Here is a 26,066-nt window from a genome sequence, read left to right as displayed (position 1 = left end):
TAAGTAAATATTTAAAAATCTAGGCAAATGCACTAAGCTTTTATTGACTCCAATCTGTATTGCACGTTGATATTATCAGAAACAAGGATTTTGAGCCATTATTGAGCATTTTTTATGCTGAAAAAGTTTATCACAAGTGATTCCAAGGCTAACGGGGAGAAGGTTTAGGTTATCCCTATAGAAATATGTTTGGGGATCTGGAGCAGAGTCCAGCCCTGAAACACTTGAATGACCCAGGGGGGTGGAATGGGGAATCCCACCCCAGGCTGAGCCTGGGCTCTGACACAGGATGCAGGGTGATGTCTGCAGTGGATCCAGATGGTGGGGAAGCAAACAGCAGTGTGGTGAGAGTTCCTGGAATGTCCTGCAAGGGTTTTGCCTTGCTAATCCATTCACTGAATAACTTGGGAGCTTAAATCAGGCATGCTACAGCAGATATTTTTTGTCCTCTGTCTTGTGTTTAGAAAATGTGCTCTGCAAAGTCTTTCAGTAAGTCTGTAACTCAAACACCGCCACTTTGGGCCACTCAGACCTGGCTCTTCTGGGTATCATGGTGCATAGGGCTTCCCCAAGGGATTCCTGAACACTGCTGTTTTTCTCCAGGCAGGTCACACAAGGGATGTGTCACCCTGTCGTGCTGTGACCTCTCTGGCAGTCCATGTGGAAGGGAGAGCCTGTGCACTGATGCAGGTGCACACTGAGCAGAGCTTCTGGGGCAGTCTCTGGGCTAGCTGAAGCCCTCATGAGATGTCAGGATGTTATAGCCCCAGGTTATGAGATACTGGCCTAGATAAAAAATGCTGAAATCAAGGACTTGGCATTCTTTGCTTTGGTATAACTCAAAATTTTTTCTTGGAAACAAGTTTAAGTCACTAAGTGGCAATTTTGAGAGCCTGCAAGCCAACTCTGACAGTTCACTTTAGGGAAGACTCAAGAGGTCCCTTTCCCGAAGTGCTTTCTCTGCCTCTCAGAGGCATATTCCCTTAATCCTCTGGCACAATATAAACTAGAACTCTGGTAAACAAGCTAGAGCCACTGAGAAGTCACAGCCTGAGGACTGCTGCAGTGAGGAAGCTTTCAACTTGCCAGAGCTCACCTACAGACACATGAGCCCATATGGATGGTAGATCTCACCTGAAAAGTCAGTGTTTATTCTGCAATGACACTGTCAATAAATAATGAATAGGAAAACACCCATTCTGATCTCTGCAAAACTGACTCTGGAGTAGGCATTGCAAGATTTCCTCCTGATGATCATCCAGGTGCAGTTCAGAGGAGTTTTGGTTATCTTCTGTAAATCTTGTTGGGTCACTCAAAAGCCTGTGACGTGAGAATAAATCACTTTGGTCACTGACACCAGTGAAAGGGACAGGGTACTAGTGCTGCACTAACACTTATTTTAAAGAATCCTTTATTTATGACCCACAGTTTTTGTTTGGCATGGTTTTACACAGTTTGTTTGCCTGGTTTTAGAGCTGGGCTGAAATCCCCAGATTATTTTAATCAACATACTGCATGTATTATCATAATATTTTATATAGTTTCAGAATTCTACATTTAAAAGACTGGTGTCCCTGCTCTGTATCATGGACATCAGGGGTACTGAATGAAGGTGTATGTCAGAATGCAAAGATTAGTCTCATCTGACTATTTTTCATTTTACAGATCCTAGTTCAAATACAGTAAAAAAAGATATATGTTTTTAGGAGGGAAAAAATCTTTCAGTGAGTGCTTGTTTGAAATATCAGAGGAAAAAAAAATAAACCAGACATAAATGCAGTGATTCTGACATTAATAAGATTCTGTAGCAATTCTGCTGGTTGTTTGGTATTCAGGTTTGTCAATCTATGGAGTTTTAGTCTTTTGTTTAGTCAGTTTTAAATTTTTTTCCTCATTTGTTTGCAGTCATTCCTGACTGCCTGAAGCATACTGTTTACAGTATTCCTTATGGTTCAGGCTTTTTGGGTTTTTACAAAAATATCTGCTTCTGTAGCAGATACTACCAATGATGTTTTCATTGGTAACTTAGCCAATCTTCCTCTTAGGAGCTTTAACAATGTTTGAGGTATAGGTTTTACTTGGTGCTTTTTCATAGCAGCTGACTTGTATTAGCAAATCAATGACAGCATCTATATACAAACCATCTTTTCCAAACCTGTCATATTAGAGTTGCCCTCCTTAGGGCTTAGAGGTATCCAAGAGCCTGGGGGCAGGAGCTGTTAAATTTGGAACAAGGCCATAATCCAATACCACTTCAAATTTTGTGGAAGACAGAGACAGCTGGGAGGTCCTCCTCCTGGGGGACAGGGCTGGGAGTCATTCCCTCCAGGTTTGACTGGGTGGACACTGAAAAGTACCAAGGGGAGTCTCAAATGCCAGAGCATGCCATGTTTCCAGAGCAGGAGAGGAGATCCAGAGCTGGAGATTACAGGCAGACTCTGGTAAAAGACAAAGGCAGAAGTCCTCTTTCCCAGGGGGACAGGAAGAGAAATGACCCTACCACAATGCCAGCAAAGGCAGGGCACTTTTCTCTAGTTATTTTGTGGTGCTCCTTGGCTTTGCTCTGTGTTGAACCATCAGTGTTGAGGCACCTTCCCCATGCTGAAGGAAGACTGCTACAAGATCAAGGGTTGCATTCTCAGTAGATTATTACCTTTTTTTTTCTTTTTTTTCCCATCTATTTTGAAGTCAGGCTGTTTGTGGTTTGATTTCTGCAGTGTAGTCTGTATTTGAAATTCCATTCCCGTGCTAAGAGGAGGGAATTCTGGTAGGAGGCAATTCTAATTGGGCACATGTCAGAGCTGCATGGTCAGGAGAGGCCCCTGGGTGACATCCACCACCAACTGATATAATTTCACTCGACTGCAGGTCACTGCAAGGCTAATGGGTGCCCCATTTTATCAGGAGATAAAAGTTACCTCATGCAAACAAGCACACACAGGTGCTGCATTCACACGTATGTGAGGCAACCACTGTTGCCTGTGAGATAGGGAAAGTAAAAATTTGGTTTTGGTTAGGAAAGACTGCATTTATCAGTTCCAGTTTATCATTTTTCTTTGCTCCCTCCGTTGCAGGCTTGGGACAAAATTTTACTTTTTGAGAGGAATTTAATGAATTTGGTTTTGTTTTAAGCAGCAAAAGAAATCAAACAAATTAATTCCTTTTAGCTGGATTGTTTTTCAGATTAGTTCTGTGTGAAACCTACATGCTTTCCTTTGAGCACATGTTTTTCTATAAAGTAAGCCTGACCCAAATTTCATTTTGACTTAGAGACCTGAAACTTCTTTCCAGAAAGGTCAATATGCAGCATCTCACCTTTGCAAAACTGATTTTTTTTTCCCTTCAGGATTTTCCGTTATTTTTCTCAATATTATGAACTATATAGTTCTTAAAAATCCTTCCCTATGCCTTGTTCTCCCATTAAAAAAATCACATGACCTCTTCATTTATGGGAGATGTATGGATTTGCTCCACAAAAAGCAGAGCTGCACAGCCTTGAAGTAAGAATTATAGACAGAGTTTATGAAACTGGTCCTCTCAAGGAATCTCTGCATAGCTGATATTTCCAGAAACAGGACAGTAACAGAATGATATATGTACCTGGGCTGGCAAAGAAAGAAGTCATTTGTATTACTTCATTCACATGCTAAAGGACCTTCTTAACATAGATACCATAAATTATTGTAACATTTTTGAATACCAGCAGTTCAGTGGAATTTCTTGGCTCTTTAGATCTCTCATTTTATACTGCCTTTGCAAGAAGATTTGTCTTTCCTTGCAATGGGTTACCTGAAGTCCTAGAATCCATGAATTCATTGTAAAAATGCTTATACAATATTCCTATTTATCACCTCAATCCACTTTTTTTATGGTTTTTTTCTTGTTGTCTAGCAAGAATCTAGTAAAGTTTTGTCAATGTTTTCTCTGAAGGTATTTTAATCTCACAAATGGAATTAATACAGCAGAGAAGGTTCTATTAAAAGTATATGGGAGAATTTAACAGGGCTGTGTCATGGACAGTAATGTAGTATTTGTTACTGAAAGGCAATAGTTGGTTTCCCATAGCACAGAAAGATGACACTGAAAGTGTAAGTAGACCTGTCATTAACCAAAGCTAATAATTTATGGTGACAACAGTGTAAACATTTTCAGTAAGTGGTCACATATCCAATAACCTTTCTGAAAATGTACTTAACTTTACAGCCTTAAAACAAATCTCCCTATCAATGTGGCACAAGCCTGTGCATTGCTAGATTAGCAAAGTGGAAGTCCCATGGGCAATTGATGGTTGAGCAAACACAATTAAGGCCTAAAAGCTGAAATAATTTCCAGTTCATGGACTTAAATTAATAGAACTGAAGTGACTGAACTTAGCCACTTTTCTCTGTCAATAATATGTTGTAAAGAATCCATATACAGGTAGGAATACCAGTGACCAAAGTCTATGGGGCTGATATGGTTTTGTACTGTTCTGGAACATGCAGACTTGTCCCTGATACTGAGAGCTGTTCCCACGATTTTCATAGCAATGTATGGTAATGAGTTGTGAGGAAACCCAGGTGAGAACTGAAGTGTTCCTAACCACTGCAGTGCAGCAGGTCCAGTGGGGCTGGGACAGCATGAGCACAAAGTCCTGGGCAGGGACACAAAGCTCTAGGGTCTCTTTTCGACTCCAGGGGGGTGATGAGTTCTGCTCAGTGCCATGTGCTCTGACCCTCATCAGTCTTCAGGGCAGATACACACATGTTATTCCAAACACCACAAGGAGGTCTGAGAGGGATGCAACAGAGCTTTGCTGTAGTTAGCTGGTAACTAAACTAGAGATACACCACTGAAGGTGCACAAACCTCCCCATGCCAGCCCTCACCTTGGACTTCAACTTGCACCATCACTGCCCATGCAAACCACTGGCAAGCTGACTGAGGGAGATAACAAAGAGAGCACCACCAAAAAACTCTTCACAGTGATGGATTCTGTGGCTCCTGAGCTCTCTAAAGGAGCCTACCACAGTCTTGTGGGAAGTGCCAGCTGCTGCACATGAGCTGGGGGAGGAATAGCAAGCAGGTGAGATTGATATGGAGGTGAGATTTCTCTCTCAGCAACAGTAAACTGTTATTCAACGTGCCCAGTTATACCACCAAATTGTACAGTAGCCACTTTCTGTCCAAGAGTTCTTCCTTTTAAGTTATTATCACTGATTTTCTCAATGGTATTCATTTGCCTTCTCTTTATTGAAATCACACAGTATCTGCTTTCTGAGGATTGACTGGACTGGGGATTACTTGTCAGAGTTAAACCTGTCTGATCTGTGGGTTTGACACTGTTCAATACTTCTCTTGTTAATAAAAAACTTATGACTTCTGTGCTATAATATGTGAGTTGGATTCAAGTGTTTATTCTTCCTACTGACACACTGAACAAATATAAAGCCAAGTCTGATTTCTGGATGTAATCTGCTGTGTTTTTAAAAAGTAGTGAGATGGAGCTACTAACAAGTATTTCAAACGTTCTCGAGTCAGTGTCACTAGAAAACACCTGCATGCGCCCAAAGTGCAAATCAAACACAAATGTCAAATTGTGAAAGCAAAAGATCTGTCCTTAAAGATGAGATCAGAGCACAACATAATACATGGCACTGAATCTGCAGGAAACACAAAATGACATGAGGGTTGTCTGGTTTTTCTGTTAGGATGTTTAAAACATGACTTAAAATGCTGAATTAATGATGGATTATTTTTTCCAAAGGAAGGGAGCAAGACATGCAAGCAATCTTACCATTCTTGTCTGCTCTTCTTAATATCTAAACAAAAAGAGAGACAGAAAGAACACAGTCAATTTCTTCTTTTGTATGGGTTAATAACAAACAATGCTTTTCTTAGTACGCATTTACAGTTTGGGCTCTACATCATGTTTTCACAAAACTGCATAAAACTTTAAAGTTCTTAATGTGTCTCCATCCTTCCCTCGGTGTATTGCTCTTTTTTAACTCCTCCCTTGTTTTGTGCAATAAAAACCAAGACTGTAACAGGAACCAGCTTTATTTTCTAGTTTGTTTATGGATTACAGGGATGATGTTCAGGCACAAAACCTGACACTGTATGGCTACCATGATACTGGATTCAGGTTTGAGATGGGTGGCTTAAAGAAGCAGAGCAAGAATGATGGCTGGGAGGACGTGCTGAGCATCTGAGCTGGTGAGAAAGACTCATGGTTCGTGTGGGTGCAGGAAGCAAAGGGATAAGTCAGGAGAGGAGCTGCATGGCACAAAGGAGCAGGCTCAGTGTCACAGGCTACTTCAGCCTGAACTGCAAGGGAGAGTCATCTAGGAAATGGTGCAGCAAGGGCTGGCAAGGGAAGAAAGCAAATCTTCCAAATGTGGTTTCTGCTGCTGCTGTGAATATCAGTGAAGTGTTTCAAAATGGGCACATATATTTGTGAGAGCTGACAGCAGTGGAAACACTCTCTGGTTTATTAAAATGTTAGTAGCATTTGAACAGCTTCTCCAGCACATGCCATGGCTGCTCTGCTCCTACAAATGAAACCAGACAAGATGGATCCAAGTGCCAAGCTCTGCTGGAGCACCTTCGTGACTGTTTTGTGTAGGGTGGGGTTGGCAGGGAACCAACAGAGTTGTGACCCATATCCAGGACTTCCCAGGTGGTTTCTAAGCTGAACTTTGCATTGGCCCAGATTTACAGCACATAAAATATGAAATAGACTTAGTGAGATGACATTTTCCCTCCCTATTTATCCAAATAAATCATACATTCAGTTTTCAGTTTTCAATATAAGGATTGGACTTTTGAAGGGATGTAGCACTGGAGTTTCAATCAAATAGAAATGTCTCATGACCATGGGTGAAGTGGCAAAAGTTCCTGCATAAGTAATTTTAAAAATTGATGTAAAAGAAATTATTTCATGTATTTATTATTTTTATAATTATTTAAAGTTTATATTAATTTGTTTTAATTAATTAACCCCCCTGCCCCCAACCTTAAGGAAATATTAAAATTCTTTAGACACTTGAGATGGGTTTGATAGAAGAGCAGGGAGGAGGTGGCTTTAGCAATCATATATCACTCTCATTAGGTCTCTTTCTCTGGAGAGAGATTATTTGTAAGAGATTTTAGTGACAGGACAATGGGGAATGGCTTCAAAATGAAAAAGAATAGGTTTAGATTAGATGTTAGGAGAAAAATCTTTACTGTATGGGTGCTGAGGCACTGGTACAGGTGGCCCAGGGAGGCTGTGGATGGCAGCGCTCGAGGCCAGGTTGGATGAAGCTCTGAGCAACCTGGTCTAGTGGAAGGTGTCCCTGCCAGTGGCAGTGGATTTAGAACTGGATGGTTTTTAAGGTCCTTTCCAACCATTCCATGCCATTTTATGATTCTATAATCCTGTTCCCCATTTGGATCAGGACCTCAATGCCTTCTCTTTCTGTGCAGCCTTACAACAACCCTCTTGCTACCTGCTCTAATTTAAATGTGTTTATATAGTTAGGGGTACTTCACTGAGGAGTAATCATACACCTATACACTCTCAAATATCTAAAATATCTTTAACATGAATGTACTCTCACAGCAGGAAGGGCCCCCAGGGTCCAGTCCCTGCTTTGAAGCAGGCATGGTTTGGATTTAAAGTTTTGCTCCAGATATAAGAGAAGAATCACTGCAACAGCCTCCCTCCTCTTCACGGGTTTGTGAAAGGTATCTGCTTTCCTATAAATATTAACCTGATGCTGGTTTAAGAAAATGCTGAAAATTAAACAAATAATTTTATTTTGAATTATCTTTTCTATTTTAGTGAGATCAAAAGTTTTCAGTTTATCAGACAATCTGACCGTGTACAGTTTCCTAACCCAGTGTCCTGACTTAAACTGGGGAGTTGGCTCCATTTAATGTTTCTTAACTCTTTCCCAGCAATTTAGATTTTTCTTCTGTTTTTGTGATGTATGACTGTAATTCTCCCATTTCTTTTACAAGTGGTATCTCTGAGACATAAAAAAAATTAAAAAAAAAATCTAAAAAATCTGCATTTTCAATATACACTTGAATTAAAATAATAGAAGTCAACAAAAAGTCTAATTTCAATTATTTCCTGTGGAGGCTAGGGAAATCAGGAGATGAGCAGATGAGGGTTGCTGGAAATTTGGGGAAATGTTGGGCAAGTTGAAGTGGGCATATTAGAGAAAACATCTAGATAAAGATTTCTTTTATACAGAACACGCCACTTTCAGCTGATATTGTGAAATAACACCAGTACCAGAACTGGATCAGAGTCAGTAGTAGAGTAGGTCTCAAGATTTTTAGGTCTCACCAAGGTCAGGGGCTACTTTGAAAAGCTTTGGGTGGGAGCTTGCCTTTTACGAGGATTTTCCTTGGAACAGAAATGCTCTGCGTGGTGCAAATTTAGACAAAAAAACTTTACAGGTGCACCTTGCAAGATGCTGAGCCCTGGTGACAGTCTAGCACAGCATCTCTCAAGGATTGCATGGCCAGGTGCACATCAGGGCACCTCCCTGGGCTCATCCGCAAAGGACTGAGGGGTTCAGGATTCTCACTGACTTTCAACACCTCAAATTCATCACGGTCTAAAGGGATGGGAAGAACCTGCATGGTTAGTGAAAAAAAAAACCACTTTTATAGGGTGAGAAACTCTAGCAAAAAGCCCCCTCCTCTCCCCGTCCCAATAAAAACAATAATGTTTGAAGCAATTTATTTGGAAAGGTGACTGTTTTCACCCAGAACCTCTCCCAGCCACCCCTAAACACTGACTTGCTCTCCTCACACATGCAGTCATTAGAAGCAAAAGGGGAAGAGGAAAGGGGAAAAGGAAAAGATAAGGGGAAGGAGAAGAGGAAAGAGAAAGAGAAAGGGAAAGGGAAAGGGGGAAGATCCACAGTCTCTCTGGGCTTCACCCCCTTTCACCGAGGGAGGAGGTAACAGCTCAATGAAAAAAAAAAAAAAATAAAAGCGGGGAGAGAGGGAAGTATGGAGAGAAGAAAGGACAAGAGAAAAAGGCAGAACACGACAAGCCACTCTCAGCCTCCCTGTGCAGAAGGATGGGTTCCGCTCCGGGGTGTCGCGTACTCACATCGCGGAAGATGCGCAGCCCCGCTCCCCGCTCCGCCGCCATCCGCTCGCCTCAGCCTCCGCAGCCCCGCAGAGCCTGCCCGGGGCCGGGCCCGGCTCCCTGCCCGGACCTGCCCTGCGGGGGCCGAGCCGCCAGCCCCGCCTGGAACCCGCCCCAGCGAGGGCCGGAGCGACACACACCCTGGAGCATCCTCAAAGCGTGCTCTGGCCACACTCGCTTTCTCTCCATGAAAGAAACTTGCGTCTTGCGATCTGTCAGGCCACCTTTGCAACCTCGTTTCGGCTGCCTTCCCCTTCAGCACGGTCACTTCTGGGAGATCTTTCTCAAGGAAGCGGCGGGACGCCGGAGCGAAGATGCGGAGGGGTGATGGGGCGGCTCTGTGCTTCCACTGCCCTGCGGGGACCGACCGCGCTCGGGCTGGGCAATGAGACGCTTGAATATGATGGATCGCTCACAGCGGGCTGGCCAAGCCGGGGGAGCGGGGACGCGTAGTGCTGGTGCTCCTGCAAGGAAGAGAGGGGAGCTGCGGGATGGGGCAGGAGCGGGCTGCGGGTGAGGACAGGAGAGGAAAAGGGTCCTGGGGTGAGGGAGAAGGAAAGCAGCACTGGGGGCAGCTCCCTCCGGGTTATTTCAGACCCGTGCCAAGGGATTATTGCTTGGACGTCGTTTAACAGGGGCTTTGACTTTGTGCTCGCACCACACACCACGAGCAGATGGCAATTATATATCCTATATTACAACAGTGTTATATATTATATACTACAGTTATTGATTACTAAATGTGATACTATGCTTCATAACAAATAACTAGACAGAAGTTTTTGTTTCAAAACACCTTAATGGATAAAAAGTCTCAGCCTCAGACTTGAAATTTTCTGCTTCTCTCACCTCCCTTTCCACATTTCAGAGGAAAACCTGAGAGAACTGATCAATTGGAAAGACAAGGTATTTCACAGGGTGAGCAATTTTTATCTCAATTCATAAAGATGGCTTGAAAAAGAGATGGAAAGATCATCTCAGGCTATTTTCACTTTTTAATAACACTGAAAGGCTTTTATTTAATCTGATTTTTATGATGGAAGTATGAGAATATATTTTTTTTCCAGGGAGAGGAAAGAAGAAAAGATTCCAAAGGTTGTTCCAAGAGACAGGAGGGTGAGTGGAAATAAGACCAAGTTTCTTTAGGCTATAGAGGGGCTTGTTTCTCTTAACTTTTATAACAACAACATTAATAATTTACGTATTTAACTTTTTTCACTAATTTCTAGCTTGGAATAAAAAGACCTTTGATAAAGAACCAGTATCTTTCCTTTTTGATTAGACTTAATATTCACTAAGAATATTTTGTTTGTCTAGAGAAATCTTCAAAATTGTAAGAAAAAATATTGTGCCATCTTGATATTTTTAGGGTAAAAATTAAAACATAAGAATCAAAAATGTCTCATAGGACTTTTATTATATGAGAAAGTTGTGAATAGAGTATATGTGAAATTCCCTGATGATAGTTTTTATACCACTTTAAAATTACCTGAAGCAATATCTCAATTTTAACTACACAAGCAGAACGACAGCTCTGAATTTTACTAGGTTCCATATTCATTCAATGATCTCCCTTTGTCTCTGAGCAAGAAGATGTGAGGAGAGGGGAACACAGGTTTGTGTTTGTGACCTGCCCAGGTGAGGTTAGCAAAGGTCAGCACTCAGTGACATGCAGCCACAGACCTGTGCTGCTCACCATCTATTACAAGAAATAAAAGTTGTTTTGTGTGTGCCTGAGGATAAAATCTAAAAGAGCCTGTTTTTTTTCTTCCTGTGTGTCAAATAATTAAACTTTTATTTAGAAACCAGCTACTTTACCACATTGCTCATGTGAAATGGTCAGCCAGTGTGTAATGATTTTGCCCTGTAATCTGGGAAAAGCAAACAAATGAAAGCTGGCAGCAAGAGCCACCTTCCACTTACTGTGCAGTGAACTGTGATGTGCAACATCACAAGAGCCATCGATGCTGAGATAGATAAACAGCAAAACTTCCTTTTTACTGAGGAAATGCAAGCTGTCCAAGTGTCTGATCGAGTTACCAAACCACTCCATGATTCCACACACTGTGTGTGTGGCTTCTAACTGACAGGAAAAACACTATGGAATGTTTATGTCAAAACAGAACCTTTCCAGCAGAGGAACAGTACTATTTGCACTTGGCTAAGGGAGTGGATCTGCTTTATGGTCTTTTTTTTTCACTGCAGGAGCCGACTGGTATGTATTCAAAGGGTCAGTATTATACAGAGTCCCCCTTCAGTTTTCAAAACTTCTTGTTTTGTCATGATTTGATCATCTGGTCTGTTGCTATGTAGGCCAGCCCCAAACCGGCCTCTGGTTTGGGTACTCAAATGCTGCAGCTGTAGTTTCTCCCTCCTAACTTTTCTTGGCCATAAAGTAACACAGAAAATTCAGATTTAGTATGTTTGTTGCCATGTCTTGTAATATGAGCAGAAACAGAGGAAGCAAGAGGCCACCTTTCTTTTCCTTCACTTTGTGTCTCACACAGGGACTAATCTGACCCAAGTGAGAACCCAGTATCTTTAGAGCTTGGTGTTCTTAGGAATTGGACTCTGATGATGAAAAAGTAAGTCTTCCCCTATAACATATTGTGCCAGTAGCAGCAAGGGTAGATGTTTGAAATCCCAGGAGTTTTGGTGTGCCTGGAAAACCATTAGGTCAGCCACCTATGCAGGAGCGTGTGGCTGGGTATGGTTCATCAGATGAAAATCACCTCAAGGTTCCCAGCTCTGGGAGTTCTCTTTATCCTCACTGTGATCCCTCCTGGAACAAGGCCTGACTCTGCTCCCACGGCTATCCTTCCCTCCTCCTTTCCTTCTGGCCCCATATCCACTAGGGGGTGGAAAGGAAAGCCGGACAAAGGCCATACTGGAGCCTCAGGGCAGTTCAATGGCAAACCAGTGCACACAACAGGGGTAAACATCAGCAGGTGAGCCTGAATGCAGTCTGCGTGGTTTGGAACTCTTTCCTAAACCACCAGGAAAACAAATATAATGTAAATTTATTTACATTGCTTGTGGTGAGAGACTGAGACGTTAGTGGTTAATGAGTCAAAACAATCAGCCATGTGTGGAGGCAGCAGGGTGCTTTACTGAGGCTGGGTTTGCACCCCCTGGCCAAGGAGGAGGAGGGAGGGCACCCAGCAGCGAGTATGGCTCATGTTGAGAAAAAGCCTGCTGTGAGACTGGATGGATAAGGCAGATATCTACCCATAAGAGCTAAGAAAAAGAATTAAGGAGAGGATCCAAGCATAAGGGTCAGAAGCAAAACAATGTGAAAGCACAGTGAAAAATTTGTACCTTTATTCTTTGTATTTGCAACATTCCCCTTCCCCACCCCTCAAAAAAAAAAAAAAAATTAGAAGAAAACTGCTATAAAACTGCTATAGTCAGTCTGCAGCTAGAATGATTTCATAATGCCCTTGTTCTGGCCAGGACAGGGTTAATTTTTTGCAGTAGCTGGGAGGGGGTATGTCTAGGGCACTGAGGTTATTCTGAACCACATGTTATTGCTGGGGGCAGGGGAAAGGGACACTTGTACTGAGAGAATGGATTCCTTCCAAGCGAGAAAACATGGTGTTTTCTATTATTTGGGTTTTTTTTTTCCCATGTGAATTGTTTCTTTTCTTATAACCTCTGCCATTAGTATTGCTGCTCTTACTGTTCCTGTTATTATCTCATTTCTTTTTCCAGTAAATTTTTCTTACCTTAACCCATGATCTTTGCTTTTTGTGCCACTGATTCCCATGCCATCCCAGTGAATTGGGAAGGGGAAGGGCAAAGGGGAGCGGGTCTGTGGTTTGGAGAGTCTGGGAGGAGGCAGTGAATTGGAAGTACCTTTTGTAAGCCATGACATATATTTAATCCAAACCCAAAGAAGTTCAGTTCACAGTACCTGCCAGGCTCAGGAATAAGCAATGGTCCTGCCTGAGCAGTCCATACACCCCTGCTCTGCTCCCCCTAAGAGGGGACAACATCATAAGGTTATTGGTATTGCAAAGCTTTAGTCATTAGTTGTTTATCAAGCCTGGAAAAACACTTTCTCACACAGCTGAAGATGGGAAAGAGCCTTGCCCAAAGAGTTAATTCCAGTCTTAAATGTCCTGGTCTATGAGAGCTCAGAGGGAGCCATTGACTACAGAGTACTTTTAGGAGTCTGGTTAATTTATTCAAAGGCTTGAGGCTAGTTAGAGTGTGTAAATAAATCCAGTTTCTTCCATGCATCTGTGCCCTCCTGCCAAATGGCAGCCTGTATATAACATATTTTGTTACTGTGACTGCCCCTGAGAAAAATGCCAAAGGCTTTGTGCCTCACACCTGGGCCAGAAATGAGCACAAATATACATATATAATAGACAGTACAGCAATCTGGGAGAGTGTCTGAGACCTGTGACATGGAGTCATGGTTTTGACTTTGGCAAAGCTTCAGCACCTGAGCTCTGCTTTAGGTGCCCAAATATTTTTCTGTGTGTAGGCCATTGTCCTTCCTTCCTGTTCAACTGGGATTTAATTACATGAATCAGACAAAAAGATCATGGATCTGAGAAGGGTATCTCAAACTCATTTCTGTAGCTGGATTTGAGATTTTTTTTAAAAATAAAAATTGTATTATTCCAGTGGTTTTTTGAACTGAAGAATTTTCTCCCTACCTTTCCCAGGCTGACCCTCAGATATACATCTCCCATGAAACAGTACATCATGTGATGATCCCAGCTCTTTTCTTTTCTTTTCAATTTGAAAATCGCTGTCAGTTGTTGAAATTCTGCTGTCTGAAATGACCCCCTGGCTCATACCAATTCAGTGATTTCACCTCTTGCAGCCAGGCTGACAGCTCAGGATATGCAGGCAGAACCCTCTCCCCAGTGCTCACAGCCTAGTGGAACATCCCCTGGTACTTCTTACCTCAAGGAAAGCAAAGGGCTCTTCAAAGCCCTTTTGGCTGATGTTTTGATCATATTGCTACAACTGTAGATGAGACTCTGTTTTGCTTTCAGTGGGTTTTTTGGGGGAACTTAATTCTTCCAGAAAGAGCAAATACAGCACCATCTATTTAAAAATAAAGTCTCTAGCAATTTTATACTGGCAGAGAATTCAGTGCCAAGCACTGTCTACTCTCCAGCTGTTATCATGCCCAGTCATAAGTTAAGGAGAACAATGCAAATAAATGTAAAAAAAAAAGGAGGGAGAGATTTGATTTTATCTGTTGTTGGTTTTAACAATAAGCAATACATTTAATAGTTAAATATTTAATATAAGAATTAATAGATGTCTACTTGAAATAAAAAAATCACTACTGCTTTTTGACAGAAACAAAAGCTTTAATCCAAACAGAGCATAGCTTTGGAGAAATTTCCATCCCAATGCAACTCTGAATGAGAAACTGAAATAATATCTAGTAACAAATGTCAAAGTTTTGGCTTGCTTCTGAACATTGTGCTTCTTTGGAGAAATTCTACCTAAAATATTCCCAGAGAATTTTTACTTATAGATGGGATTTGAGATTGAGAATAACAGAAAGTGATTTGAACAGACATATCCCACAAGTGCTGCCATTATCCTGGTGCCAGACTTGGGGACTGGGCTCTGGTTCAATGCCCCAGTGCTAGCCCAACCCAAAGACAAATAGGTTAAATTCCTGGACATATTCTGTAGGGTCCTAGACAAAGAATTTCGGAGTTAATTGTTAAAGTTTCAGATCTCATTAAAAAAAATAAAAAAATTTAAAAAATACTTCTTTAAAAAAGGCTTCTGTGAGTCTCCTCAGTGTTCAAACCAGAGAATAGTTTGCCTAGATGAAACCTAGCAAATTTGGAAAGGTCAGTTTTTAATTTGAATGCTAATCAGGAATTCTGATTTACTACAGAACTGAATAACGAAGTTATTATTTTTTCTTCTCTTTGGATATAGATTAGATGACTAAATCTAGATATTTCTGGCAGATATATATATATATATATATATATATGTGTATGATCGATCTATCTATCTATCTATCTATCTATCTATCTATCTATCTATCCATCTCAGTATTTAGATTATTTTATATTTACATTTTGATTATTCTGCCATAAAGGGGATTCCCCAAATCCCTGACATTTATGAAAATTATTGACAAACATGGCAGCACATAGATAGAAATTAAATATTTTTATTGCAGATGTCCCTAGAAATCTTAACCATGGAATATAATTCTGCTATGCTAGATGCATAACAGCTTCAAGACAAATGGCAAAACTCACTGGTGAATAATGTAAATCACATAATTTTTGTTTGAAAAGTCCATAACAGAGATATAAGGAAATTCTTCCTCCCTGCATAGTTCCTGATATATGTCTGCTTCCCTTTACCTCAAATAATGTCCTCAGTAGTTAAGGGATAATAAAAGCAAATCATATCCTGGAGACAGTACACTTACACTGTCCAGTCCCTTGTGACACAGAGTACCGAATCTGGAACCTATAAATCAATATCACTAGCTTTATTGTATCATGGAGTGCATTTGTTGCCTTGTGGTTGTGTCATAAAAAGGCTATTTTCAAAAGGTCATTGGTATGTGACATCTGATTAGGGATTGTTCTCAAACTCCTTTGCTATTAAAAAATTGAAAATGGTTGCAAATGGAATTATCTGTAGGATAGACAGGCTTTGATGGTATTAAAGAATTTTCCAGCTTAAGAAAATAGATCAATAAAAAGCCATTCTATAATGATTGTACCATTTGACTGAAAAGAATCTAAAATCACAAGATTATGTTAGATCTCAAACAAAACTGATTACCTTGTTCAAAACTAATTTCTGCTTTCAGTTATTTCATTCTAAATATATAAGCAGTTGTTTCTATAAATGAAAGATTTCAGCATTGTTGTTTATAGTATCAGAGAACATTGTCCTTCCAGTATAAATTAGAGTTTTTTTCACCAAAATAGGACATTTTTCATTCCACTCCAACTCCAAATTGATATTATACCCTGTCTTAATTTTTATTTCTAATCTGTTCATGCAGGGCTGCCTTATGCAGTTCCATATAGCTACTACATCTGTGCCATCTTGTGGTCTACACAAAGCTTGTAATGATTTTTACATTAATCAGAAGTGCAATGACTTGTCTTCAGCCACAGCCAAGGGGGATGGCTCAAATGGCACCCCCCTAAGCCGTGGTCCAATTGCTCTGCTAAGGAGAGGATGTTTCATACACAGACACATGCCCAAAACAATGTCTCAAGTCTGCAGGCAACTGGTTGGCAGGCACAGAGAGCAAGGAATGTCAGGATGTCATTGTGGTAATGACCAGAGATCCTTTCATCTTCAAATTGCGTTCATTTCCTACCTGGAGTTTCGATAGCTCATAGCTAAAGTATATGTAAGCTTTTCTATAAGGTCCTGTGGTATTTTCCGACACAGAGGATTTATAACCAACCTCTGCCATTGCAATTCATCTTCAGCTGTGGATCTGAATATTGGCTGAAGTTCCTTATTGTGGACTTGCTGCTCCTCTTGCCATTCTTTTTGTTCTTTGCTTTTAGGAGCAGGAGTAGATGGGTGCAAAAAGGGCCAGATTGATATGATTCCAGTTTCACTTATAACCCCAGAGCCATGGAATTGCTTGCCATCATGTAGGATTGGCCTTTTAATTCCAGCAATAATATACTGCTTTGAGGGCAGACTCTTCCATTGAGAGATGAAGTGGTTTTACCTAACTGCCATGCAATTTGGTATCCCTTTGGCTTCTGTATGTCCAGCTGCAAACTAGAAATGCCTTTAGACTACTCAAGTTTTCTTTTTCCTGCTGCAGTATGGTGGTGCTCCAGGTGTCTCCTCCATATTCTTAGTAGCTGTTGTCCTAAAATTGTATACACTTTTTTTTTTTTTTGCCTTTACTGGTAGACAACTCTGTTCCCTGGTAGTTATTTTCCCCTCTATTTTCCAGATGAAACTTATTCATGGCCAGGTTATTGCCATGTCTTGCTGTGTCAGCTAAAAGTCCTTTTCCTGTCCTGAGGTTTGGTCTTGATAGCTTTACAGAGAATAATTATTTCTTCTTTCAGCTTTGATTCTGCTGAGCTAATTGAGTTAAACTTTTTAATGTTTCTCTCATTAAAAGAAGCTGTCTCATCATGTCTTTTTCTGTGCACTGGTACTCATTTGCTTCTCTTTTTCAAAGCAAGGGACAAGGGTTTTATGCCACCTTTCAGAAAGGGCTCTCAAGGAAAATGGCATTACATGTCCTGTCCTCTTTGCTAAAATTAATGCAGTACCACAGAATGGGTCATGTTGGAAGGGACCACGATGGGTCACCTGGTCCATCCTCCCTGTTCAAGTAGACTCATCTCAGAACACATAGCATAGGATTCTGTCCAGATGGTTCTTGGATATCTCCAGTGAGGGAGGCTCCACAACCTCTCTGGGAAATCTGTTCCAGTGAAAGGTCACCTGCACAATACAGAATTTCTTCTTCATACTCAGGTGGAACTTCCTGTGCATCATTTTCTGCCTGTTGCTTCTTGTGCCATTGCTTGACACCACTGAGAAGAGCCTGACTCCATCCTCTTGACAACCTCCCTTCAGAGACTGACATGAGGGCCCCACTCAGCTGTCTTTTCTCAAGGTTGAACAGGCCCAACTCCCTCAGCCTTTCCTCATAAATGAGGTGCTCCCATCCCCTCATCATCTTCATCCTCTGCTGGACCTGCTCCAGAAGCTCAGACAATACTTTCCTTAAGATCCTTAAGATGCCTTAGTTTCTTTGAAAATAAATCCCTGGTTCATCATCTCCTCAGATGATCCATTTGCAGCCTGCAACACAAATCTCATTGCAGGTCCAAGGGGCAGGATCTTACAACATATTTGATTAAAGATCATCACACTTCTTTGATTCCATGCCCTAAAGTCCCCTAGATCCTCCTGAATGATATTGCAGCCTTCATGCCAATATAAATTAAAAATAACATTTTAAAGTAGGTATGAAATCTCTCTTTCCGTGTTTGGTGTGTGTTTCTGCTCAGCACAGAAACCTATTTTCTTAATGAGTTCACAGATGACCTGGCAGTGCTGTCAATTGTCAAACTTGAGTCCAGAAGAATTTTTGGTGTTTGTGCAGCCCTGAAAACTCTTCTAAAAATGTCCATGCTGAAGAGAAGTGGGAGACATCCCCTTCCCTGTTGCAGTGAGGGTGGCTGCAACAAACCTTGAAGTCCCCTGACTTCAGGGCAGAGGGTGGCTAGATAATAATTAGGAGCAGGAACGATGGGATGCCCAAAAAATAAAATTACTTTAATGAGAAATAAAAATAGCAACAATGCCCAGAAACCCTCTGCAGTACAGGGACAAGCTCCAAAGTCCAGAAGCAAGAGAGAAGTAACAATATATAGTCTTGGGGTGGAATATTCTAGAAACAATACCATATACAAGTAACCAATAGGGGAGTAGAAGTTGGACTAATTAGCATAACAGCTCCAAAAGGCTCTTGGGAGGAGATTTCAGGCTTGCCCTGAGTTAATGTTTCTCAAGGCTTAAAACTGAAGCTCAGCTTATCAGCAGAGAAGTCTGGCTGACCCTGTGTCTTAGTCAGGCCCACTCCCACACCTACCTGTACTTGCTGGGTACTGAATTCCTTCCTGGAGCACACTCTTACAGCCCAGGGGAGGGTTTGCCCAGCAGGAAGGAAGAGAACTGCCTTGTAGCATTGGCTCCCACTGGCTGAGTAATGCTGCTCAAGGTCCAGGGCAGCATGGTATTCATTTGCTATGCAGCCCTGGAGCACCTGGTAAGAAAATCCCCCAGGAACCTATCCAGTTGAGGTGGGAGTAACAGTACAAGTGCTGTTACAGAAAATTACTAACCCATCAGAAACCCACAAGAATCTCCAATACTAACCTCCTTCAAGCATACTAATTTTCTTTTCAACAGATCAGTTTGTCATCTGTCTTGTTCCAAACTTCATGCATTTTTCCATTTCTCTTGTGAGTTTCTTTACCATTTATCTAGCAGATATAGTCCCAAGTGACAGCACATTAAATGTTTTCCTGTAGTTCAGATAGATGAGATCTGCATTTCCTATTCGGATCTCTCAGCACATCAAAGAAGCTTGGTCTGGCATGATCTACCGCTGGTAAACACAAGCTGCCTTTGATCTCATTTTCTATTAACTTCTGTGAACCAAAATTATAAGAGATGTGCAGTGTTTCTAATTAGAAATCAGAGTTCCCACAAGTCTCATTTTTAATTTTTATTTTTGTTCCCTTCACAGTTGCTTATACATTCATGAGTAGCAATGCAAGTGTAAATAAGTATACATATCATGTTCCTGAAAAGCGGGAGATTAACAGCTGAGATTGCTGAACTCCATTAATCTACAGATCAGGTACAGCACAAACCACAGCCTTAGGAAATGTTTCTTCTCTGGAGAAGTCAGGACAGGAATAGCTCATGCAAAGGGTCTAGAACGAGGGCTCTCCCCTGCCCTGCTGGGTGGCTTGGGCACGGGCTGTCCTCTGGCCACAGGGGCAGGTGCTCTGCACAGCGTGGGCCCTGCTATGGAATTAGGAACAGCACACAGCTCTAAGGTTTTTATTTTCAGTAGCTGACTCTTGTCTTAATTTTCATGGATCTGCTATTTGTCTCTTTTCATCTGGTGCAATTTTGCTGTAAAAAGCATACAAGATCCTAAAGGTTTTCACCTTTTAGTAAAATGACCCAGGCTGCAGGCACACTCTGCTCTCCCTTTTGAACACAAACATGCCATGGGACATACACTCCTTCATCATTTTAGATTTTGTTTTTTACACTACAGCCTAATGCTATCTAACTAGAAGCTTTAGGTTATTTTCCCCAGTCTCTCTAAATTAAAGTTCTAGAACAGGATATTTTCAGCAAACATGACTTCTGCTGGCTGTCAACCAGAATTAGTTGAATAGAATAATTATATTTGAGTAATCTTTCCAACTTTTCACATTAAAGTATTTGCTCAGAACTAAACAAGTAAATCATCAAACATGTTTATGAATAATGATTTAACAAAAGTTTTAGAACATTAAAATGACATTGACAAATACTTTACCTTAACATGTAAAAGGGACAGAAAATACATGTTACTATTTTTAGAAAACAGAGTTTATAAATCTATTAATTATATTTTGGAGTATAAACATGATACCAAATTAATTTTAACTAATTTTCAACTTCTCATATTTAGATAAAAATCAAAATTATCATATGATGAAACAGCATGAAGGTGGTTTGAATAACATCCTTCAATAACATTCTTCTTTGTTTTATTTGCTTTGTCATTACCAGTGAGTTTCTGACATGGAACACTTCACAAATTCTGAATCTTGCCTAACAATTCATTAAAACAAGAGATTTAAAGCTGTGCAAAGCTAGTCTCCTATTTCCCTCTGCATGACATTCAGCAATTTTGTTTAATCTTTAGAAAGCTGTGGTGCATGGAAAGAGGTTTACCAGTCACATCTGGTCCCCATCTTGTTTTCTTTCCCTCCATTTTGTATTTCCATTCCTAAAATTCAAAGGGCATGAACAGGTTAAATGAGAATAGGAGAAATAAATGCATACATGTACAAACTCCATCTGCACAAAGAACATTTCCCACACTAAGCCTTTCTCATGGATAAGAATTTGGGAATTAACAAGGGTTAGTAGTATTTGTCGTGTATTTGATTAAAGCATGGAAGCTATTAACAGGATGATGACCTAAGATAACTACTAATGGGCTATCAATTTCTGCAAACCACAAATTAAAGCAGGGAAAGTGCTTACAGAGAGAGAGAGACAGGGGCAGTGTTTGCAGAAGCTGGCACGGTCTGTTGAACACTCCTGTCTGCTGAATAGCACTCTGTGTTTAACTGCAGCATCTTTAATAACTCAAAGCTGGTAGCTCCCGATTCTGTTTCTTAAGGTAGAAAATTATTTATTTTCCAATGAGATTACAAGGAGGAAGCTCTAATTTTGATGAATAAAAGATTAAATTCTGTGATGGATGCAATCCATAAAAAATTAGAATTATGGAAAATTTAATAAATTCCCCATTTATCCTTTCTCAATTTTTTGATTTGTCAATATGATTATTCTTAGACAATTCCAGTTTCTTGGCTGAGCAAGCATTTATTGTCTAAAACCTTTGCAGAGAGAAGAATCTTTATGGAAATATGTAGCAGATGTATTTTTGCCTTTCTATTATTATTTTTGTAAACACTCAGAGAAGCCCAGTTGATGTCTCTTCCATCTGTAAGAGACAAGATTCTTGTAGCCTCAGGCTCTTGGTCCAGAGAAGTCTCTCCCTTCAGTTGCTTCTGCAGTTATGCTATTCTCATGGCAGCCTCCTTCCCACAAACCTTGTTGCTTTGCACTTTGCAAAGCATTGGATGGTCCATCCTGGTCCTGGCTATCCTGCCTGCCTGCTCAGCAGACATAAATGGAGGAGTCTGCCTGGGAGGTGGTATGCACTAGAGGAAAATCAATGCTGAATTTAAGGATAGCTGGTGGATGAGTTATATAAATTCTCCTTTCCTGTTTTGTAGCTCACACTCAAACAGTCTGCGCTGCTCTCCTAGCTTCCTATTGCACGTGGCAATAAAACAGGTATTTATGGCAGAGTCCTTGACTCTCAGCATAGCCTTAATTAACAGCTAAGATTTACCCCCCTTACTTGCTTTGTCTTGCCAACAACGAGGAACACAAGGCAGTTGAACAGTTATTAGAGGTATTTATCCAGTGGATCTCACCTGAAAAGGAAGCAAGTTATGAATAAGACATTTCAAAGACACTAAGGCAGCCCTTAGAAAAGGAACATTACCACAGCCTGTTGCAGCCTGGGAATAACTCCCTTGCCAACTCTGGACTATCTAGAGTAAGGACAAAGGTGAATCCACAGAAGACCCAGGACCTGGGGAGGCTGTAGATATATCTTACATGTCTCACCGACCTGGCAAGGTTCCTGAGCTGCACAGAGTGTGTGCACCCTCTTTTCCTCCCAAGAACAATGGGCATTATTTGCTACACAGGTGACATACGCCCAGGATGTGCTGCTCTCTGCGTTGGGAATTAACAAGGGTTAGTAGTATTTGTCTAGTAGTTGGTTTAGTAGTATATAACCCCAGAGCACCTCAGCCCCTGCTGCTTCTCGCGCTGTCCTTCAGGGGAAAGCCACTCTGCCCACAGTGTGCAGTGTCTAATTACATCTCCTTGCCAAAGGTCAAATTTTCATATGTGTGATCAGTAATAAAAGTCACTAATCTCTGACAAATAAGCCTTAATTCTCGTGTTGGTATTTGTTTTACTTTTTTTTTTCCCTGTCCTTCAGAACATTTGTTGCTTTAGAATCAACCAAAACCATCCTGACAAATATTTGTCAGTAGATGCCTATTTGACAGTTTCCCACCCACAAATCTTTTGCTTCAACTCTCTTTGGCCCTGCTGTGTCCTGCCTGTCCGGAAAGCTGAGCATTATTTCTTAGTTCTTTTCTTTGTGTTTGTGAAAATGGGCTTCCAGCTAAAGCAAATCTCCATCCACTTCAATTGTAAAAGCAGGCAGGGAAATTACACAACAAGTCTGCAATGCGACTCCATCCTCTGTCTAATTCCCTATTAACCTCAAGAGAACCAATTAATTTTTTTACCATGCTTCAAGTACATCCATTCTTTGGAAAGCTTTTTCTTGTTAATTGAGATACTGTCTATGTATTTTTCAACTTCAGGCCTTGCTCCTCCTTCCTAATTTTTTTTTATATAAGCTTCTTTTCCTAATCTACCCATTTCTCTCTGATCACCTCTTTAAAAGCAGAAGGGCCTCATTTATCCAGCACTCACTTCCAACATGAAAAACTAGATTAAAGCTGGGGTGTGCTGTAAGTTTATAGCATTTACAAGTATATTTTGGTATCAATATTTAACCCTTAGAGAACCTTCAATTTGTAAAACACATCAAGCTATAATGTCTGTTTTGTAATACACTTTTGTACTGACAGATGGAGTAAGAGATTCATGCCTAGAAACTGTGGTAGTGGTGCAACTGTCTGTCCAGCATTTGTATAATTGTGTCAGATGAACAGGGTATAGAAAGCAAAGGATAAAGTTAAAAAGGTAGGAAAATTTCTCCTTTGGGAAATGAAACTTCATTAAAAACTGAATCATCTGAAAAATGTGCCATTTTTCAAGAAATTCTATGATGAAAAGAATTGAAAAGCATTTTAACAATGTCAGCATGATTAATTTGGATCCTTTTCAGAATAAATTGTTTCATGATTGAAACTCAAACCTCTTTACTAGTTGATTATCTTAGGGTAATACATTAAATTTCCTGAAACAGCATCTCCTCTAGAAGCTGTCTTTTAAGAAACTATAAAAAGTTGATTTTGTTCCCATTCAGAATGAGCACAACTTTCAAGGAGTCAGAACTTCCCTACAAACTCTAATTGGAATGATGTTATAACAAAAGTAATTTGAGAACCTCAGTGGATACTAGAGGAAAATTTAGAAATTAATTCCAAGCATTATGAATGAGTACCTACATGCTTCCATCACTTCTGCTCATGTAAAATTTTGTGGGAAAGGTAGTGCTATGCTCTTGGTTCTGTGTCTTTCCAGAAGAAAAGCCAAGTGATTTTGATCTTTCTCTCTCTCTTGCTGATGTCTTAATACTGATGTCAGTCTAGATCTATATTGTAAATGCTGACTGAACCTGACTGTGTTGTCTTATTTTTAATGCTGGTGATCTTCAGGCTACCTCACAGGAATGTGCTGGTGGTAAATATGGTAAATGGTAAATATGTACCACTGGAATACACTACTGGGACACACATCAGAGCTAGTTAGTTCATCTTAAGACCTACGAGTCACTTCTGTCATGTGTATTGCCACCAGTCAAAACTTCTGCACCTGGAAATCTGCTGATTCTGGGAACTTTACTAGTAGGTCATGGGACAGAGTAAAACACTGGCTAGTTCTGCTGCCTATACAGTTTTAACAAATGAGGTTAAAGCTTTGCTTTGTTTCCAAAATAAGCAAATTCAAGCAAACCTATAGAGAAGAAGGGTATGATTAGTTGCTGATGATACTTGCACAAATTTCAGTTGGGTCAGCACATCCCCATTTACACTACAGTCATAGGTTTAGACAATTAACTTTTAGTTATCAAGATGGTAACTGTTTATTCATTTTCATTATATATCAAATAATATTAGTGGGAAATGAGTTCTCCTTCTTGTTGGACATTTTCTCTCTCCTTCTCATTGGACATTTTCTCTCTCCTTAGCTCAGTGACCCTTTCTTTCTGCTCACTTTACTGAGCATATAACTCACATGATGAAACATCAGTGTAATGCATATTGAAATTTTCCCAAGCCAGCCAAATAATTTTGCATCTGTACTGGTTTCAGTCAGGCTTATAGGTCTAAATGCAAGTTATTGCTTTGGTTTTGTAGTTCAGAAACAGCAGTCAGAGGTATCCTTGGTGCTTATGGTTTCCCCAAATAAACTCTTTTCCTCTTCTTCCTTCCCCCCTCCTTTTTCCAGGTTCCAGGTTAGATAAGTTCTTTGTCTAACTAGAAGATACATATTAATCTAACTAGTACTAATTAACATCTCCATCTTTAGTCTGAAGGATGAAAGTGGTCATTGATTGGGCAAGGAAGTGAATATGAAGAAAGATCATTGCATACAAAGTTAGGGTCTGAGGTTGGGACTGGGAGAACCTCTACACCCAGGTACAAAAATGACTGCACGCTCTGGTTTGGTAAAGTTAACTTCAAAACTAGAGGGATGGGATTTCAATTCATCAGCAAAATCCCTTGGGAGTTAAGTCATTGCATTTTTGAAATACTGAAATTTAGCAGAGGATGAGTTTGGCAGCTGTAGAAACTTAAAAGAACAAAAGAATTTTTACTGCCTTGTTGTACAGACAATTTTGCCATCAAAGCAGGCAAGAGACTTTTATTCCTCTCTTCACTTTGCTTTTGTGTGTATCTTGAAGGAACTACTGTTTATAGTCTCTCAAACTGTCCATCAACACTGAAAAAACCCCCATGGATTGGTTGGTTTGGCAGAGGTTCTGAAAAAAAGCATCAGTGGAAAGGCATTTGATGCACATTTGTTGGCATAGCAGTGAATATGAACAGAACTATGCATGGAAACATCTGTGAGCAGGGTAACAGCATTAAGATACTGTTTCCCTTAGGACTTCATACATCATCAGGGGCAAAATTACAGAAATATTCATTTTCTCCCTTGCTAAGGATATGATCAGCGTGCAGTCATCCTCACCTTTTGGCATGCTTGTGAGACTGGTTCTTCCCATCATTTCTGACATAGCAGCTCCTGAATTCTCTCATGTTTGTGGGCCCAAAATTCTGATCTCTTGTAGACTTCAGGTGTATTTAGAAATTATAAACACATTGCTGAGCATTCTGAGTATTTATCAACAGAGAAAAGCCTACTCTCTTATCTTTTTCTCCATGGCTTCCCTTTCCAATGCCCTCTAGCACAAAGAATAAAGCTTAATAATTTATTTTTAACAAGCAGCAAATGGAACATTCCAGGTGCTGAATAACCTGTACTAATCAGCTTATTTTAAAATATAAATAGTAAGAGAATCTAGATAAAACACAGGCACTTCTTTTACTGGATGTCGGTATTTGCACTGCTCTTTCTCTTAGGCTCTCTAGCTTTAAGTGTTCCTATTGCCTTTTCTTTCAATCCCTGGCTCTCAAGCTGGCTGTAAAAAACTATAGATCCTATACAAAGCTATAATTCTGCTAAATTATATGTACTTAGAGTGAGTAAACTTGATAACAAGTATCTGGAGATGGACAGAAGACTGATAGTTTTTTGTCAAGGTCTCACTCGTGGCTATGTCTGCTCACCATGGCCAAAGTCTCTCTGGGTAATGCAATTAGAGTTGCTAATTC

At 40.4% G+C, this 26,066-nt stretch overlaps 1 protein-coding gene across 1 annotated transcript in view; it reads right to left on the bottom strand.

The window, feature by feature from the left end:
* The window catches only part of NECAB1 (N-terminal EF-hand calcium binding protein 1), a 53,176-nt gene extending 44,041 nt beyond the window's left edge, over positions 1-9,135 (bottom strand). Inside the window, 2 exon segments of the mRNA XM_033519467.1 lie at positions 5,776-5,800; positions 9,094-9,135. Of these exon segments, the coding sequence (XP_033375358.1) occupies positions 5,776-5,800; positions 9,094-9,135 (67 nt within the window).
* Positions 9,136-26,066: the final 16,931 nt, after the last annotated feature.

This window comes from Parus major, chromosome 2 (genome assembly GCF_001522545.3).
Source record: "Parus major isolate Abel chromosome 2, Parus_major1.1, whole genome shotgun sequence".
Classification (NCBI taxonomy): Eukaryota; Metazoa; Chordata; class Aves; order Passeriformes; family Paridae; genus Parus; species Parus major.
The sequence above is the reverse complement of the archived record's forward strand: the minus strand, read 5'-3'. Positions and strand labels throughout refer to the sequence as shown.